Source organism: Ambystoma mexicanum, chromosome 10, assembly GCF_040938575.1.
Source record: "Ambystoma mexicanum isolate Mex_15411 chromosome 10, UKY_AmexF1_1, whole genome shotgun sequence".
In the NCBI taxonomy this organism is placed as follows: Eukaryota; Metazoa; Chordata; class Amphibia; order Caudata; family Ambystomatidae; genus Ambystoma; species Ambystoma mexicanum.
Window position 1 is genome coordinate 404,656,806 of NC_090932.1, and position 19,499 is coordinate 404,676,304.

The 19,499-nt window shown below is 43.6% G+C and overlaps 1 protein-coding gene across 1 annotated transcript in view; it reads left to right on the plus strand.

The window, feature by feature from the left end:
• LOC138491456 (calcium-activated potassium channel subunit alpha-1-like) overlaps positions 1 to 19,499 on the plus strand; it is a 1,832,603-nt gene that overhangs the window by 348,137 nt on the left and 1,464,967 nt on the right. Inside the window, exon 7 of the mRNA XM_069617974.1 lies at positions 361 to 436. Coding sequence (XP_069474075.1) covers positions 361 to 436 — 76 coding nt within the window. The remainder of the gene's footprint in view (positions 1 to 360; positions 437 to 19,499) is intronic.

A 19,499-nucleotide genomic window follows, 5' to 3' on the forward strand; every position in this document is an offset into this window, starting at 1 on the left:
GGCTTCTAAGCGATGTCTAAATGTGGGGGCTACAACCCCCTTATCTATGTTTGGAGTGTATTCACTGTGTTCACGAATTGGGGGGTGGGATAGGACCATTTCCTTCCCAACAAAAGTTATGAAACCAAAAATGTTATTATTGCAACCAATATAAGGGATTGTAGGTCACCATGTGGAACACGTAGCCCATCTCCCTCTTTGCCTCTCCTGTCCTTACCTCGAGTGACATTTTGAAGCTGGTGAGAAATACAAATCTGCTATGTTTAACTGGGGATAGAAATTGGTACATTATCTGAGCCTAAAGCAAATATTATATCAATCAGGAATATGTTGTAAACATTCTCTTTGATTTCCCCGTAGGAATTCCCTCAGATTGGCCTACATGCTGGCAGTGTTTCTCAGTATGTGGCTAACAGCTTCTGGAGCCTTTCACCTGGTAAGCGACGTATAAATTAAACCTTTTTAATATCTGTCATCATGTTGTTTCTGACCGAAGGTGAAATACAAAAGAAATACTAAGACATGCCATCAATGCATAATTTTGAATAACTATCAGAAATTAGGCACATTAGATACTATTGCTCCAAACAAAACTGATGTGTTTCTGCAGCACGAAGAAGATACGTCAGAAACCAAACCAAACCTTGTGTACTTTTCCTTAATAAACCCTTTATTTCTGAAGTGTGTGTTCAGGACTGAACCAAATGTTGCAAAAAAAAGCACATATATCAGTAAGCACATTTTCTGTAGCTATAGATTCAAGCCCGAGCGGAAGCGCCTAGGAAGTGCCTGTTCGCCTGGATACTCTGCTGCAGTCCTGTTCAGCCCGTTTTGTTGTGCAGCCCGTTCCCCTCCTTGGACTATTATTCAAGGCCCTGCCAACCTGTAAGCCTCAGCTACATTAGGCACTGGCCGCGCGCCCTAAGCGCGCGCCCGAGATGAAGTGCCTAGGAAGTGCCTGTTCGGCTGGATACTCTGCTGCAGTCCTGTTCAGCCCGTTGTTGTTGTGCAGCCCGTTCCCATCCTTGTACTATTATTCAAGGTGTAGATACGCCTTGCTGCATCAGACATTGACATTATATGTTATAGAGTTTGTAAAGATAGCGTTTATACAAGTAGAGTTCCATTTATACAAGTATATAGCACTATTTAACCATTTAATTTAGGCCCCGCCCACCTGCAATCCTCGGCTACATTAGGCACTGGCTGCGCACCCTAAGCACGTGCGCTCGAGCGGAAATGCCTAGGAAGTGCCTGTTCGCCTGTTAGCAGGGGGCGTGGGCGGTGAAACTCTTTCGGATGATAGTTGCACCTTCAGGGAAGGTGAAATAACACACTGATTGCAGTTGCCTCATAAAAGAGGTAAATTCAAGAGACATTCCTCCTTCTTCATGAGCGGCAAAGGCTCCAGTCACATTAGCGCGGCCCACTGTAAATCATTGCATAGGAATAATTGTTGTGCACTTTGCAGTCTTATGCCTTAGGGTGCACAGTGTGCGTGAAGGAGAATTTAAACACCGAGGCGATAGATTTTGCTCTACAAATGTGTGTTTGTGAAGAACGCTGTGTGACTTTGTGTGTATGCAGAGGGAAACCTGAATATCGAAGTGATAGAGTTTGCTCTGAATATTGTTTGTTTGCAAAGAACGCTGTGTGATTTGGGCGGCTGCCCAGACTCCCAAAGGTTTTGCGGCTGCAGGTGGAAGACAACCTGTGGTGAACAATGCTTGTCACATCTTGCTTATAGGTATGACCCAACCCACACCCATTTTATGTATACATGGGAATATTTATGTAAACTAAAGAAAAGGAGAAAGGCGCTTGGGGTAGAAGCAGGAAGACCACATACAGGTGTAAATAGTTTTTGAGAGAAAAAGGAAACCAAAATAAAAGTGATCCAAAGAAAATTGTGTACAAAGATGAATGGGATTCTAAATGGGATTCTAAACCTAGAGTATGGTGGGAAGCCTAAGAAGTGGTAAGACACCAACACTGTGTGGGTCCCATAAAAAAAAAAACCTGTGAAGAGAAACACACTAATTGCAAGTGGGACCTGAATGAATTTAGAAGATAATAAAGATCATTTGGGGGAGGAGGGAACAGATAATGGGAACTAAGAGGAATTGAATTCCCTCCTCTACCAAAAGTATTAGGAGATCGAACAAAGGACCAAATTGAACCTCTTAAGAAGTCAGACTTCTTTGAAGAACCCTCGCAGAAAAGTTTCTTAAGTATTCAAGAAATACCTATAAGGCCCTCAACCCTGAATATGGACGATACCACGCCCCCTATAGCTCAACTGGACATGTCTCTACTGGCCCCTGTAGTGTCTGCAGAGTTGGATAGAAGGGTTAGGCTCCCCACCGGTCCCTCAACCCCAGCAAGGGCTAGGGGAGGGTGCCTTGACCAACATTGAGTCAATTGACTTAATGATTCAGGAATGTCATGATATGAATGACAAACTTTATATTATCATGTGTGGGGATTTTAATTCGTATGTTTGTGTGGAAGAAGATGGGTATGCAGGTAGGGCTGGATGGCTGATGAATAAAAGAGGGGACCCATGGAAACACCATCAAGGGGCTCAATGGGCGCAATTTATTGGGGGTTAGGGGATGCAATGTGTAAATAATTTGATGGAGGAATAAATGGATAAAACCACATGGTCGAATGGAAAGTGGCTCTCCACCATTGACTATATTTTCGTGTGCCACAAGACGTTCAACCTCATTCAGGAGTTTAAATTGATCGATGAGCAGGAGAGCGACGATAAAATGCTAAGGATGATAATACTGATCGAGATGGATGGGGTGAGGAACAAAATTATGATTTCTTGGTATCAGTCAACGCCCAACAGAACAGAATCTCGTGGCATAAAACGAATATTGAGAAAGTCAATATGCTCTTTCAGGAAGATTTTTACAACTCTGTGTGCATGCAAAAAAAAAGATGTACGGCCATAACTTCTTTGTGAGCTATATTGAGTCTGTAGTCACAGGTAAAGCGGGAATAAGGAAAAAAATAAAAAGGAAAGAGCCACACAAGCATGCTTTCTCAGATGAAATGAAACCTCTCAAGAAGGAGAGAAACCGTGAAATACGAGGTTTTCAAAATCGGCACAAAAATTCAAACTGCGTGGTAGAGCTGAGGGAAATTACCCTATTAAAGAATAAATTGAAGAGAAAAGCAAGGTGTCTTCGAGTAAAGCTCTACCAGGGAGATGCAGAGGATATGTTAATATCATTATGTGATGTAAATACACAGAGATTTTGTGCTCTGGTTAATAAGGGAGGGCTAGAGCAGATCAAAGCCCAAACAGTGTGCATACATTCTGATAAATGGGAAGGTCACTTCAGTAAACTATATAGCCCCTCTACTGTGGCATGGAGTCCCCCGTCACACATTGTAAATGCAGCATGGAATATTTCTTTTGGTGTAAAGGATTTTGAATTAATCATTGTTAAAAGCTCGATCACCCAGGGCCCCAGGGCCGAATCTGCTCTGTAACAGGGTTATGAAAGATAATGCAAACCTATGGGCTAAAATGTTATTCCTCCTATTTAAAGATATCCTCCACACGAAAATAATTCCTACAAGTTGGAGAATGTCGTATATAGTACGAATTTATAAAAAAGGGGACAGGGCGGCACCAACCAGATATAGACCGATAGCCCTTTTGGACGTTGACTCCAAAATATCCGCAAGCCTTGTTCTAGAGCATATTCGGTGCTGGATGGACAAATTCAACATCCTGTCACCAAACCAGTTTGGGTTCAGGAAAAATGTGGGCACAGATGCAGGAAGCCTTTTAATTAACATTATGCAAAGATCGGCGTGGACCATAGGAAACTCCCCAATTTATGTTGCATCGATTGATTTAACACCTGCTTTTGACCTAGTGGAGAGATCAATTTTGTGGACCAAACTAATCAATTTAGGAATGCCATCATCCCTGTTGTCAATTCTGCACAATATGCATGAGGATTCTAGGCTAAAAGTGAGACTAAGTGTGGAGGGGACCATATCACAAGAAATCAGGGTTAAAAATGGTCTACGGCAAGGCTGTATATACGCACCGACAATATTCAACTTGTATTTCTCTGATATGGGAAGAAGTTTAAAAAATCTTGGAGTCAACTCCCCGAAAGTTGAGGGTACAAAAGTATCATGGACTGCGTATGCAGATGACGTGATCCTGTATGATCATACCCCCATAGGTCTTCAACGTCTCCTAACGGCTTTTAAAGAATATATTATTACAAACGCCTTACAAATAAACTACTCTAAAACTGTGATAGTATGTTTATCACACAAGAAAAAACATCAACGTTTTTCATGGTTTCTAAATCACGAGAAATTGCCTATAAGTGTGACCATAAGATATCTAGGTTACCCGGTGTTTGGGAACAAGAAAAAAGCAAACTTTCGGGAGTTATTGGATGCGAAGGTTGGAACAATGATAGCGCAAGTACGCAAAATCGACTCAAAATATGGTAAATTCTCGCTATCACCATGCCTACGTGTGCATAAAAAACAGAATTGTGGCTCAACTATGTTATGGTTTAGAATTAGCTCCACTATGGTGCAGGGGTGAGGTGGCAATATATGAATCCAAGTTGATAAAATCGATGGTGAGATTTCTGCCCAAATGTGTGCCTCTGGCGGCAATTCGATATGAGCTCGATCTGCACTCACTGAGAAGGGTTATAGAATGGTGCAGAATGGCCCTATATAGGAAATTGCTAGTCAGTAATGAATCCAAACTGTATGACATCATGGGGAAGGGCCTCAGGAGCGGTGCTCCAACATCGGGACATGATGGAGGAAGCAAATGATGTTCTGGACAAATTGGGGGTTCCTAGAGATATGCTAATCAAGAACCCAATGAAAGTGAAAGTGACAAAATTATTGTTATACGCTGATTGGAATCTCACTGTATATGAGGTTAAGAAGTCCCCTCTATATAATCACATTGTAACTGACTGTAAAAAGATGGGGGAGCCGCCACCATATTTAATCAAATTCCCGGATAGGGAATGAAGGCAGGAATTTATGAGATACCGATTTAATGTGCTGGGCATGGGAGAAATATTGGACATCAGAAACGCTCAGATCAAGGGGTATTCTTTCTGCAGATTCTGCAAGCAAAAGGAGAATCATAAGACATTGGTGCATGTGTTGACTGAATGTGATGGACTGAGGAAAGAACGCATTAGCCACTTTAGTCAATACTACCCAATACTGAGTGTGTCGACCTGGAACGTCTGTGGCTGGACATGTTGCATGGCAAATGAGTTAATTTACAGATTGCAGTAGTGAGATTTTTGAAGACTTATTGCCGTTTTGAAACTGTGCCGAAGAAACCATTTATTGTACTATACTATGTTTCATCATCATGTGTGAATTAAAAAAAAACTGTAAATATTTTAGTGGTCTTAAGAATAATTGAAATTGTTTGTGGGAAACGTGTTGTCCAAAGGTGTATCATTGCAAGTATGTGAATTTTAGTGTTGTGAAATCTAAGAAAGGAACCGCTAACTGCAATATACATTGCATGAGTATTAGGTGTTACTTTTAAAAATTGTGAGTATTTTAGTGGTTTTAGGAAGAATGGAAACCGGAATATGTGTAAGGTAATTGTTCTAATATTTATTATTGTAATTATGAATTTTGTATTGTAAAGTCTAAGAGATAATCACTTTGTCAAAAAAGTGCTTTTATCATGTCATAAAATTGTAGAAATTGTTTTTGTAAAAGTTACTATGTAACTATAAACAAATAAAAAAAATGTAAAAAAAATATATTCAAGTTCTTGGTAAGATTTTAATAATTTGTTCACAATGAAGATGGACCACGTTTGAGCCAGAGTCATTTTTCAGATTTCCATTACAAGGCTGTACCTGTTAAATTATCTGCTGCTTCCTATGACCCCCAATCAACTTGTGACAGAATGCTGATATCAAAGCTGTACTATTTTTGAAAGAGTTTAATCAGACAATATATCATCAATGTTATGGCCAACCTTTGGAGCATTTATTGTCCACAGAAGCATTTGAATGTGTGGCGCTTCTCTAGATTGGAGTATGGTATTTTGCAAGTAGAGGGCATGTTTGATTAAAGGAGAGCTGTAACATGGCAATAAAACGACGATGAGACTATCTTAAACCATTTACAGGATCTAGAGAACAGAGTTGTCCTGTACGTTTGATGTCTATGTCTTCTTCATTTTGGTGTGCAGTGCATAGTAAGTCATGTGAGACTCCCAATGTATATTCTGCACAATTGAGTGTAACAAACAATGTGGGGGGGGCGGGCTGGGTTAATTAACTTGCAGGGAAAGTCAGCATGAAGTCGGAAACAGTATTCTTTTGTGCTATACATAGTTGCCAAGAGAGTTGTACTAATTGACTCGTATACTTCTTTAACTTTTATCTTTTGAAGTAGTTCAATGGCTGACATACTTGTAAAGTGGGTTACAGTTGTCAGTGTGCGTGCAGCCCCAGAATATAGAGTTGCTAGTTCACTTCCAAACAAAAGAAAAAACATGCATTCAATATTTTGCCGGTATCGTGGATCTATATTTTGAGAGAACTACATGCTGATGCACTGATTTGTATGTGTCTTTCATCTTGCCTTCCTCCTTTCTCTACATAAGGGTAGTGGAAAACTATGTGCTTCTACACTTTTTTCTTATATTCTCATAGGACACTCTTTGGCTTGATGCATTTGATATGTACCTAATACATCATCCATGGTGTGTTGCTGGAAATGCGTTGGAGGGCCAGGGTACTCCTTTTTCATGTGTGTTCTGTGTTATTCTCTGCACAAGAGTCTATGTGGGACTCCTGGAGATGCAGCTCTTCCTTTTTGTGGTTGTGATGAACAGACCCTTGGGATACCCTTATGGCACCCATGGGTGGGGTGCAACCCTGTACCCCTAGTGTATTTTTTTGGGAACCTAGGTGGCCCACAGAGCAGGGTATGGGCTGGCGACAGCTCCATGCTGAATTTGACAGGTCCTCTGAGTATCCTTCATTTTGGGATACCCAGGCTCTGCCATTGAAATCAGTTGATTACTGATGGGAGACAAGATGGCCCTTGTGGCCGCTTGCTTTCCATTGCCTATTACCTTGTTTTCCCAAAGACCTGGGAAGCGCTGACACTGTCCCTTCCCCTGACTAGCTGTTGTGTGGAAGTTCCATATATGGTATTGTGGGGAAATCCAGGCCAGACTGGCTGGAGCCTTCCCAGTGACTATATGTTGTAGGTACACTCTTGGGGTGTGACCTTGTTGAATGGAGTGTGTGACCAGTATCTATTTCATGGTATGGGTGTCTGGTTTCTGGTGTGTGACACAATGAATGAGACAGCCCTGCCCGAAACTGGTATGAATGCAGTATGGTGTGCTGAAAGGCTGGTGCTTGCCCCAATCCACATTCCTTGTTGTGAGTGTCGGGGTGGAAGTGAATGGCCTAAATGCACTGTAAGCCCAATTGGCTGCCTGCCTGCATGAATGCCCTTCTGAATTATTGGCTGCCTGAACCTGGCTCAGCAGTGTGAATGAGAGACTGAACAGTATATCTGGGGACCTCTCACTTGCCAGAATTTTTCAGAAACTTGAAACTGCTTACCCTTGATGCTGAGCTGAAGAAGAAGAATTGCTGCTGCTTTCCTTCGACACAATCTGAAAGCTGTTGTGTCTTCAAGGACTGATACAAGAGAGGACCTGGCTAGGAGACCTCTTCCCGGACTATGAGGGACCATTGTGCACCAGGTTATCTTCACCAAGTATCCCTGGAAGTCAGTTTTAGAAAGGCTGTCAACCAGAGACGGGGACCGCTGAGGAATCCTGAAGTAAGTGCCAGGACGTTGAGGCCGTTGACGGCCATCTCCGTCGACCGAGGTTCGGAGGACTGCTGTAACCTCGTTGTCGGAGCCACAATGCTCCATCGCCTGTGACACTTTGAAATCAAGGACTCCCTTGCTCATCACTGAGGACCTCTTTGTTCCTCCGGAGAAAGTCAAGGTCACCAACGACCCGAGGTGAATCCGCCAGTGGGTTTCCCGCCACCCAACGTCCACAAAGATGCTGACGAAGATCCGAAAGCCAGCCGTGGTCAAGTCCCACTCTTTGACACTGACGCTGATGACCCAACGCCCTTGCTGGGCCTATGTTCTTCATTGACTCTGCTTTGCAACAGCAAACTCTTATCATCAAGGTGCATCGCATGCCTCCTCTTCGCAGGACGTCCATGATCGATAGCCGACGAGCACCGCAAAGACTGAAGCTGCTGCCTCAACGCCAGTGTTCCCATTTTCTTCTGGAATCTCAACGGCCCATGGCTCCTGCCTTAAAGGAGTTCACTCAACAGGGATCCCTTGACGACCTGTCGAGGAGCTCTGCTAAACCAGGTACATTGGGGTAGTAGAATCTTTACAGAAGGAATCAAGACTATTTTAAACAATATATGGACTGGGCGTGTTGGTATACTTTATTTACAGGTTGCCCAGATGGGGGGATCCTCACACAGAACAGTGTCTTTGGTAGGGACCAAGTATTCTGCCATTTGTTTAACCCAACGTGTCTTCATTCCCATGTCTATTGTCGATTCACTATACTATTTGAGTTGTATGCCATTGAGACTGTCAGTAGTTGGTGCATTTTAATCGAATCAAGAGTTAACTGTGGTACCACGTAGACATTGTACATTTACCATATTAGTGTTGCCAAAGCACAGAGTGTGTTATTGTGTGTGTATATATTCTGAACCTTATTTATATAAAGAACTGTGTCATCACTAACATAGTTTGTGGACTTTTCTTTTTTCGAGGATGGGGCCTACACTGTACTTAAGAACCAGCCCGCATCACCTCCTGAGAGCTTACGCCTTGATTGCTCGTCCATTGCTACCACATAGAGAATCTTTGCTGCGGTGCTCTGTGCTTCTACTCTGCCATATAGAGGGCAGGAGTACAGAATCCCCCCTTCAGTCTTTCCACATGGTGTCTCTTGAATGTAGGTTGCGGAATGGGTACTGATCAAGAATGTTGTCCATAGCACTAGGGTCAACACGTTTAAATTGACCAGTTTGTGACAGGTCCTTATATAATTGTGTTGTGCAGCGAAGTTGCAACTGAGGTGCAGCAGCCATTGGCAGGTGTGCCATGTTGGTCTTTTTTTCCTGTTCTCGCTTGTTCCTCTTAAAAATCCTCTAACCAAGAAGGCAACAAAGAATATAAATAAGAGAAAAGGGAAAAGTGGAGCAGTTTAATCAACGAGGAAATTCTTGAGAACTGTTGGGCATGACAAGAAGGTGGCGTTTACTAATGGGAAAAAGGAGTCACACAATAAAGACATGGAGGACAGAATCCAAGAAGAAGAGCCACCTCAAAATAATGAAGGAGATCTGGAAATGGAGAGTAAAGTCTCTATGACTGTTTGTGACATTTTGATTAATGGGCTACAGGAAGGTGGGATACAGATTACTTCCTCTCCAGTGCCTGCACTGAATAAAAAGGTTGGGAGAATGTATGACTGGAAAGTTAATGTGTGTGGGGGGAAGGCAGTTGGAGAAAAAGTGTTGGAATCTGTGCTCCTAGGGAGAAAGGGAAAGAGTGTCAAATGTCAGAAAAATGGATTACCAAGGGTGGTGAGTCTGCAGAGAGAGGTATTTTTGATTACTATATGTATGTGGAGTGGGCAGCAGTTTAAAGATATGTTTGTATAGAAAGTAGATGAACCTGTGCCCCTCGGGAGAAAGGTAGAAGGAAAGAATGTCGAAGGTCAGTAAAAAAAAAAACTGCAAGGAGTACAGGAATATCAGAGGATGATATCCTCAGAAGGAGAGTTGGGGAATTTTGTGCAATTAACAAACGAGGAAGGGGAGGGAAAAGGGTTTAATAAAGGACCTTTAAATTACTTCTAGAATATATTTTTGATAGAGGGGTGGAAATTCCTACCCTCAGGCTCATAAGTACCAAAGATATAGATATGGTTGAGTTTGCAGACCCTACAAGGAATGATTGCATAAGAATAACTATTACTTCAAGGATTCTGTATGAGAACCTTCTAAAAGAAGATCATTCTTTCTGACAATTAGAATACAAACTTGCCCCTTTTGAATATCGAGGTGAGGGAAGCATGGTTGATAAGAAGAGTGAGAAGGATGGTGACAAGAATGGGATGGACATAGTTAATAGTCACCCAAATCCAGGCTTAGAGGAGCAGCAACAGTTGGAATTTAGCTTGGGTCATAGCCACATAAGTGAATGGAGGTGGCTGGGAATGACTTTAAAGGAATCGAGAGCACAATTGAAAGAAATGCAACATCAGCTTTAGCATGAATGGTGAGTGAAATGTATTTCTTGGACATGGTTATGGTGAATTGATAAACAACAAAGATCTATGTTCTTCCTCAGATATAATACTGTTCTTATTCTACAAGAGGTCTGGTTAGTGTCTTAACCACTATTACATAGATTTCAGATGGCATTCCAGCTGGCACTGCCAGGTAATTAAGGTTGCCCTTCAGAGGGCCTCATTATCACAGTGCAAAGCTTGTAGGTTATGAGATAGTTGCTAGCATAAATGTTTGTAGAGGTTTGTTGGCTGCCATACTGGAAACAAAGGAGGAAGGAAAACAAGTTTATATATTACTATTTCATATATATTGTCAGTCCACATATATGAAGCTGAATTCTATCTGGAGAATTTAGGGAGATTTTTGGAAGAATGGCAAATTATGCATCCGGGTGGACAGATTATTATGGCAGGGGACCTTAATTCCTAGTGTGGAGAAAGGTACAGAGAGGATAGGTGGATAAAGGAAAAATATGATGAATCAAATAAAGTGAAGAAGGAACGAAGTGGAATCAGATTGTTGGTGAGTGGGAACTTGAGGGCCACATTGATACGTATCATACATGGCATAAAGGTATGTTATCTTCCGTTATTGATTACATTTTGTCACTGGAGCCTTATACTCTGATCTATGGAATTTAAAATCAGAGTGAGTATCTGAGTGACCACAATATGCTTATGGCTAGGTTTGTAGATGAGCAGAGGGTTAGAACTGTTGATTGCACGGTTGTGGTTAATAACAGCAGAAAAACAATAAAATGGAGTTAAAAGAATGTTAACATCTTTAATAATCAAATAGAGTATGCATTTTTTAACACAACCATGGAGCATAACAAGTTTACAACACATTTCAAAGTAGTTTAGACTCTCTTGCACAGTGCAGGGTCAGAAATGAGATTGGAGATGGACCAGTGCATCAATATGATCGTCCAGTGCAAGAAAGGAAAAAGGAATGTAGAAAGTCAGTACGCAAAATTAAAAAAAGTGGTCTTGATGTTTTTACTATTAGAATGTCTATTAAAAAATCAAAACAACAATTACGTAATTGGCTGAAATCACATAAATGTAAGCTCAGGCAGCAAGTTGGTGAAAGGATTGTGGATATTAGAATGGGAAAAAGGAGGCAAACCTTTGGAAAAATGTATATGCTGACAAATTTCGCAACAGACTAACACAATCTCTGAGGAACTGTGGGTATAGATCTTTAGGGAAACTTAAGGGAAAGAGGAAAAGAATGGGGTGAGCTCAGAGTTGGAATTGTATGATTATTGGAGTGGGCAATTCACAATAGAGAAGATAGAGGGCATATAATTAGAAGAATTGGTGGGTCGCATGCTTCAGAACACAACTGTTTGACAAGTACATTTATTAAAAAGTAACCAGTACTTGTCGGTTGTTATTATTTTTACTTTGTTTAAGGATATTATTATTAACAAAGAAATGCCAAGTTCTTGGGGGAATGCATTGGTAAAACCAATTTAAAAAAAAGATAATTAGATGCTACCCATACATTATCGACCTATCACCTTAATTGATTGTGACTATAAAATAGTTTCTGAAATAACATTGGATAATCTTTAAGCCTGGGCATATGAAAAAAGTATTTTTAGTATTCTTAAAACCAGTTTTAGATGGCAAATGGGAAATGATTGTAATGACTTTTTAAATTAAATATATGCAGAACCTCGATTGGTCTGATAATGGCACTCCCAAATATGCAGCATCCCTTGATTTTACTTAAAAATTTGATTTGCTGGACAGAAAGATGCTTTGGAGTAAATTGCAAAAATGTGGTTTGCACACATGGATTGTTTAGTATATTACTACATTGTTACGCTCACCTGGTCTCTGCGGAGGCTTTGGGGCACGGTTGCAGCCCTCCCTGAACTTGAATCACCCCCTTCAGGCCTCTCCCTTAGTAGAAAAGCTGTGAGTGATGGTATGTGTTCATACTACTCCTACGTGGAGATAAGAGTGTGTGAGTCCGCCAATCTGTGATTGTTGTACCTCTCGAACCCTTCACCCCAAAGTACAGTTTCTGTGAGTTCATGCCGGCCCATAAAGCTCACCTGTGAATTACGGAAGATAAGCTCTCCGTCCTGCTACTTCTGGCAGGGGCGCGTCGAATGGGATCTAGATCCTTCACTGATCCCTGATAAGGATTAGTCCATTCCAGCTGCGATTATGCTTCTCCTTATGATTGGTAAGTCTTTCTTGAGCTCTTGTGATGCTGTTCGTTCTGTTTAATGTCTTTATATGTTGCTCCTATTTATGCCCGCAATAATGTCTCCCTTCTGTTTTCTTCCCTTAGATGGAAATGCGGCCTCAATGCACCTGTGAGACGCGAGACGCAGCGGATGGAAGATGGATGCTACCACAATGTTCGATAGCAGGTATGGTGAAGCGCAACCTTAAACTGAATGTTTTTTCCATGTCTAACCTTGTCTTCTGTTTTTCCTTGCAGGGGCTCCTGTCGACGATGGAGTGTGTCGTGCTGCGGTTCCAAGATGAAGATTTCGGCGTTCAGGAAAGTGTAAAGATGAATTCTTGGTTCGCCGAAAAGATGTACAGGTAAGAACAGCTTCCCCCAGTTGGTAAGTATGCTGGCAGGAACAGGATGTCCAGGAAGCAGGATCTTCAAAGGTAAGTCTGTCCTTAGGCGACGGTGAGCGTTACGCTGCTTGCAGTGCAGAATAACGCAAAGCGTCTGTCTTGAGGATCGAGGTAGCTTATATAGCTGAGATCATGGCCACGCCCATTAGGGCCAGGTTACCAGCAACACCCTGCCACTCCTAGAGAGTGAGCATGTGCAAAGGCAATCCATTAGCAGCCACGCCCAAGAATACACTTGAGGCTGCTTAATGGATGGAATGTTCAAGGTTAATACATCCTGCTTAATGGATAGAATGTTCAAGGTTAATGCATCTGAAGTGCTATGTCCATAATTAAAGCTTTTTGGTGTTAAATGGATGTTCTTGTTTACTTTTGTTCATGAGCCTGGCACCAAAGGCGCCAGGACAGTGTCCACCCAGGTCTCCTGTGCATGCGACCCCTCAACTTCATGACCATGACATACATTTACACTTGGAAACAATGATCCAAATCTGAATAAATAATGATGGAGCGATGTCCAGGAAGGCATTTATTTATTTTTTATATAAATAATCCAGGAAGGATACCTACTAGCTTGGTCCTTCGGCAGGATTGTTATTGGCACCATGCCTTTTTAATTTGTATGTTGTGATCGTGGGAAAAGTATTGGAAAAAGCTGTTTCTACTGCACAGAAAGTAGGGGTATTGAAAATAATGTGGTTGGCATATGCCAATACATGTATACAATTAGATTGAATGTCTATAGGCTTTCAATGATTATTACAACATTTTGAGAAATGTATTAAAGAACACAAGCTCAAGATTAACCCCTCTAAAGTGAAAATTATTAAATGTTGTCTTAAAGGTAAAAAAGCAAAGTTTGAATGGTTTGTTGATAGGGCTCGCTTGGAGGTTACCAACAGTGTGGTGTATTTGGGATTTCGTGTTGCGGCCAATTGAAACAGGTCCTTTTCAAGGGAAGCCCTCAAGACAAACGCCACAATGGTGGTGGCCCAGATGAGGGCTCTAAACAAAAAATATAGAAGATTTTCGTTAGTCCGGGCTATGACATTTTACAATGGAAAAATTGTGCCAAAATTGTATTGAAGTATTACCTAGTTGGCTTGTTACCGAATTGGAATACTACAAATCATTGATATGGAAAAAGGTTCTGTATTTTCTGCCAAACTATATGCCAGTGGGCCTGCAATCTTTAAGGAGTAGAGCTATTTGGAAGCAACTGTCCTTTTTTGCGAAAATTGCTATGTTCTTCAGGGGACAGTATGTATTTTTAAATTGGTAAAGAGAGGATTACAGAAGATGGGTCATCTAGGAATGACTTTGTAGTCTATTGCATGGAGAAACTGGCTGCCTTAGATTTGGTTTCAAACATTCTGGCTCAGGATCCATTAAGAGTGAAACGGTCGCTCATCTTGAGTGATTGGATTGAAACTAGAGAAATGGTAGGAACATCCACTGCATTTGCAGTTGAGCAGGTTACATAAAAGAGCTGGGATGATAGAAACTTATTTGCTAAAATGTCCTTGCTTAGCTTTTAGAAATGTTTTTATGAGATTTAATTTTAATGTTGTAGAAACTAATGACATTGGCCCTCATTACGACCCTGGCGGAATTCGCGGTGCAAAATGCACCGCGGAGCATGGCGGAAAGCCGCCGATAGCGCCATGGGGGTTGGCGGATTTACCACCCCATGCCGACCTTGGCGGAGCGGTAAATCCCCAATCCCCATTTTACCCTTCCCCATTCCCATTCTTGCCCCATAGGGTATAATGGGAGTGGGGAAGGAGTTAATTACGCCGCCGTAAAGTACGGCGGCGTAATTAACAACGAGGTCCCTTAGCGCCATGGTTTTCTCCGCCCGGTAAAACCAGGCGGAGAAAACCTCCATGGCGCTAAGGGAACTCGTAGTAGGGCGGACGGGTCCGCCGCGATTACCGCTGGCGGTATCCCACTCCGCCAGGGTCGTAATGAGGGCCATTGAATGTATTCATGGTAAATGCCCGAAGGAATTAGCTTATAGTAGATTTTGTAAAAATCTGCTAGTAAAAGAGGACCTAAAGCACCTTCTTTTCACATGCCTAGAATATTTGATATTTTGAATAGACAGTTTTCAAAACTGTTTACATAATTTGCCATGGAGAGAGGTGGAAAGTCATTGGGCCTCATTACGGGTCCAGCGGTTACCCTGCCGGTGCAACCGGTGGGTTTCCGCCGGACCCGTAACATTTCACTGGCACTTGTCTTCCCGGTGCCACCTGGAGATTACAACTCTGGTAGCCCGGGAAGTCAGGTGCCAGTAAAATGCACGGAAGCACCAGCAACATTGTTAACAGGGCTGGTGCTTCCATGACCGTTCTTTCTACCATGGCCGCTGCGCCCGGCAGGGTCAGACCTGTCTGGCACATCGGCTCCGCCAGGCAGACTCAGAGTTTGCCGATCCAGAAACAAGTGTGCCGTTGAGGTTACCGGCACCCTTGTTTCTGGAACGACAAACTCCTACTGAAGCCCGTTGGCTGAACATGCTGGAAGGGAAATCAGTCACTTTAATTCTTGCAGTTTGTTTTTCAAGAATATGTCAATTGTGGTAATTTTGCCTTTCCCTCCCCTTCCTTCACTTCTGCAGATTTTTTTTTAATAGAATTTTGTACAGTAGTATGATTAATGGAATTTATTTGTATTTATTTTACTTTAGTTTATTTATAATGCACAACCATAAACCCGTAGGTGTGAGGACGTGGACAAGACAAGATATGACAAATAACAAAAAGGGTCCATGCATAAGGGGGAAGGGATTCTCCCACCAGTAAGAGAGAGGAGGGCAAGGCTACTTATCGAAACAGCCAGGTCTAAAGCTCTCTTTTAAACAGGCTCAAAGACAGTGAGCTTCTCAACGATGCCAGTAATGAGTTCCAATGTGTGGGGGCTGCGCCAAAAAATGCTCCTCCCTGAACCTTCTTAGTTTTGCATCTAGGCAGGAATAAGAGGTTTTGGTTGCTTGATCTCAAGCTTCTAGAAATGTTGTAATGAATTGTGATGAATAGTAAAGAATTGTAATGAATTGTAAGGATATTTTCGATATGTTTCAATGAGTTGTGATGTATGGTAATCTATTGTAAAGGTTTAATTTGAAAGCAAACACTAAAAATAAATTGTGTTTCTTTTCAATTGCATTATATGTGTTGCCAGTATTCATTGTTCTGTTTGAGATACACTAGGGCTTCTTTAACATTGTGTAGGTCAACAAGTTGTTGCCAATTCTTCTATCATTTGTTGGGACACCATTTACTAGTTCAAATAAAGATTGATGTACTGCTCAGCATACTCCTAGCATTTCAACATTTATGTTGAGGCCTACTTGTAAATATGCCACGTTGCCATGAATGTAGGTATTTCTATATTATTGCTTGGAATGGGTGCACTGTTAGTTATTATTGACAGCTCAAGGTGGAATTTGGTTATCATCAAGATTATTATTGCAGTATGTGAAAAGTATTAAGGGGTCATTTATGTTGCATTTATTCTCTATTGTTAGATGCAAGGCCGATTGCAACCATTGCGATTCCTCATTGACTTCAATCTTGTAGTAGATATCTAGGGGGTAATTCATAGAATTCAGCGCACAAGTGGCGCACGCGGCTGGCGCACAGTGTGCGTGTGCGAATCCCTGCGCCAGCCGCGTGCGCTAAAATATATTTCCGCGCACAGCGTATTCATGGATTCCAGCCACCAAAACCAGCCGTGGCGCACAATGGTGCAGCGACCCTGCAGCAGCGGCAGTTACGCCCCCAAGAACGCCCCTTGCGCAAGGAAAAGCCATTAAAATCCCCAATCCAGTGCAAAGGGCTGTGCTAACCCTGTACCAGCACAGCAAGCGGGGAACGCGTATCACTGGGGATCGCGGGAAGTTTCACGCGCGATTTCAGCAGGGTACGTGTATTACTGGGGTGCGCGGGAAGTTTCACACGCGATTCCAGCTGGGTACGTGTATTACTGGGGTGCGCGAGAAGTTCCACAAGCAATTTCAGCTGGGTACATGTATTACTGGGGTGCGCGGGAAGTTTCACACGTGATTTCAGCTGGGTACGTGTATTTCTGGGGTGCGCGGGAAGTTTCACACGTGATTGGCCCTGTGCAAGCGGGGTACGTGTATTACTGGGGTGCGCGGGAAGTTTCACACGCGATTTCAGCTGGGTACGTGTATTACTGGGGTGCGCGGGAAGTGCCACACGCGATTGGCCCTGTGCGAGCGGGGTACGTGTATTACTGGGGTGCGCGGCAAGTTTCACATGCGATTCCAGCTGGGTACGTGTATTACTGGGGTGCGAAAGTTTCACACATGATTGGCCCTGTGCGAGCGGGGTACGTGTATTACTGGGGTGCGTGGGAAGTTTCACACGCAATTTCAGCTGGGTACGTGTATTACTGGGGTGCGCGGGAAGTTCCACACACGATTGGCCCTGTGCGAGCAGGGTACATGTATTACTGGGGTGCGCTGGAAGTTTCGCACACGATTTAGCTGGGTACGTGTATTACTGGGGTGCACGGGAAGTTTCACACGCAATTTCAGCTGGGCACGTGTATTACTGGGGTGCGCGGGAAGTTCCACACGCGATTTCAGCAGGGTATGTGTATTACTGGGGTGGGCGGGAAGTTACACACGCGATTTCAACAGGGTACGTGTATTACTGGGGTGCGTGGGAAGTTTCACACGCGATTCCAGCTGGGTACGTGTATTACTGGGGTGCGCGTGAAGTTTCACACCCGATTGGCCCTGTGCGAGCGGGCTACGTGTATTACTGGGGTGCGCAGGAAGTTTCACACGCGATTTCAGCAGGGTACGTGTATTACTGGGGTGTGCGGGAAGTTTCACATGCGATTTCAGCAGGGTACGTGTATTACTGGGGTGCACGGGAAGTTTCACACCCGATTTCAGCTGGGTACGTGTATTACTGGGGTGCGTGGGAAGTTTCACACGCGATTTCAGCAGGGTACATGTATTACTGGGGTGCCGGGGAGTCCCACACGTGATTTGGCAGTGTGGGTCCTCCCAAGTGTTCCCTGTACACCCTCCACGGTCCCTGCAGGCAGCCCACACCACAGGGGACTACCCTGCATCCCTGGTCATGTTCCGCAGGCAGCCCACCCAACATGGCCATGCCCCCCAGCAAAGGCACATGTCTCCTTGCACTACTGAACACCAACTCATGTCCCCTTGCACCCCCACCCCCCAGCATTGCGAGGCACCTGCCAGCAGGCCCCCACTCATGTCCCACTCATGTCTCCCTGCACCCCCACCCCCCAGCATTGCGAGGCACCTGCCAGCAGGCCCCCATTCATGTCCCACTCATGTCCCCCTGAACCCCCACCCCCCAGCATTGCGAGGCACCTGCCAGCAGGCCCCCACTCATGTCCCACTCATGTCCCCCTGCACCCCCACCCCCCAGCATTGAGAGGCACCTGCCAGCAGGCCCCCACTCATATCCCACTCATGTCCCCCTGCACCCCCACCCCCCAGCATTGCGAGGCACCTGCCAGGAGGCCCCCACTCATGTCCCCCTTCACCCCCACCCCCCAGCATTGCGAGGCACCTGCCAGCAGGCCCCCACTCATGTCCCACTCATGTCTCCCTGCACCCCCACCCCCCAGCATTGCGAGGCACCTGCCAGCAGGCCCTGACACATGTCCCCCAGCCAACACGTCATCACAATCTAGATCCCTGGCCCTTATGGGCAGCCTCCGCATGCCAAACACCCACCCAAGTATTGCATCCACCGACTCAGAAATGCCAAATAAATGATACAACCCCAATGTCAAGTATGTAAATGAACACATGTCCCTCACATTCACACAATGGGTGTAAGTGAATGTCAAAACCCATATCATGATATGCATGAAACCAATGAGATGATACTACACATTGAAGTTTGTCGAAAAAAATGTATTAAAAGCAACATAAATGGGATTAAAAATAAACAAACGACAATGGGAATTAAAAACAAAAAGCAGCATGTCTGTAAAATAATGAAAAACCACAAGTCATAATCCAAAGTAAAGGTGTCCAAAGTCACAGTTCAAAAAAGTACATCCAAGGGAAAAACAAAACCGAAAACCATTGCTCCATGGGTAAATCCAAAAAAAAAACATAATCCAACAGTCAACTATATACAGATAAACAATCCGGGGTCCATGATCCCAACTGAAGAAATGAAACCTATCTAAAAATACTACCTAATAAAAAAACTATATACAAAAATGTGGTCCATTGTCCAAAAGGTCCAAAATCAAGTAAAAAGCAAAGGAAACCTAACACTAACTACATAACTATTTACAAGGGCAGCGGGTTAGTCCAACGGCTCACTGGATGTTGTCATGGGCCAGGGCATCATCGAACTGCTGTTCAATGGGTTGGAGGTGGGCATGTTCCCTGGCCCTGAGGTCTCGCAGGGATAATGCAGTGTCCAGCTCCAACTCCCTGTGAAGACCCTCGAGGCATTCAGCCCACCTCAGCGCCCTCCGCATGGAGTTC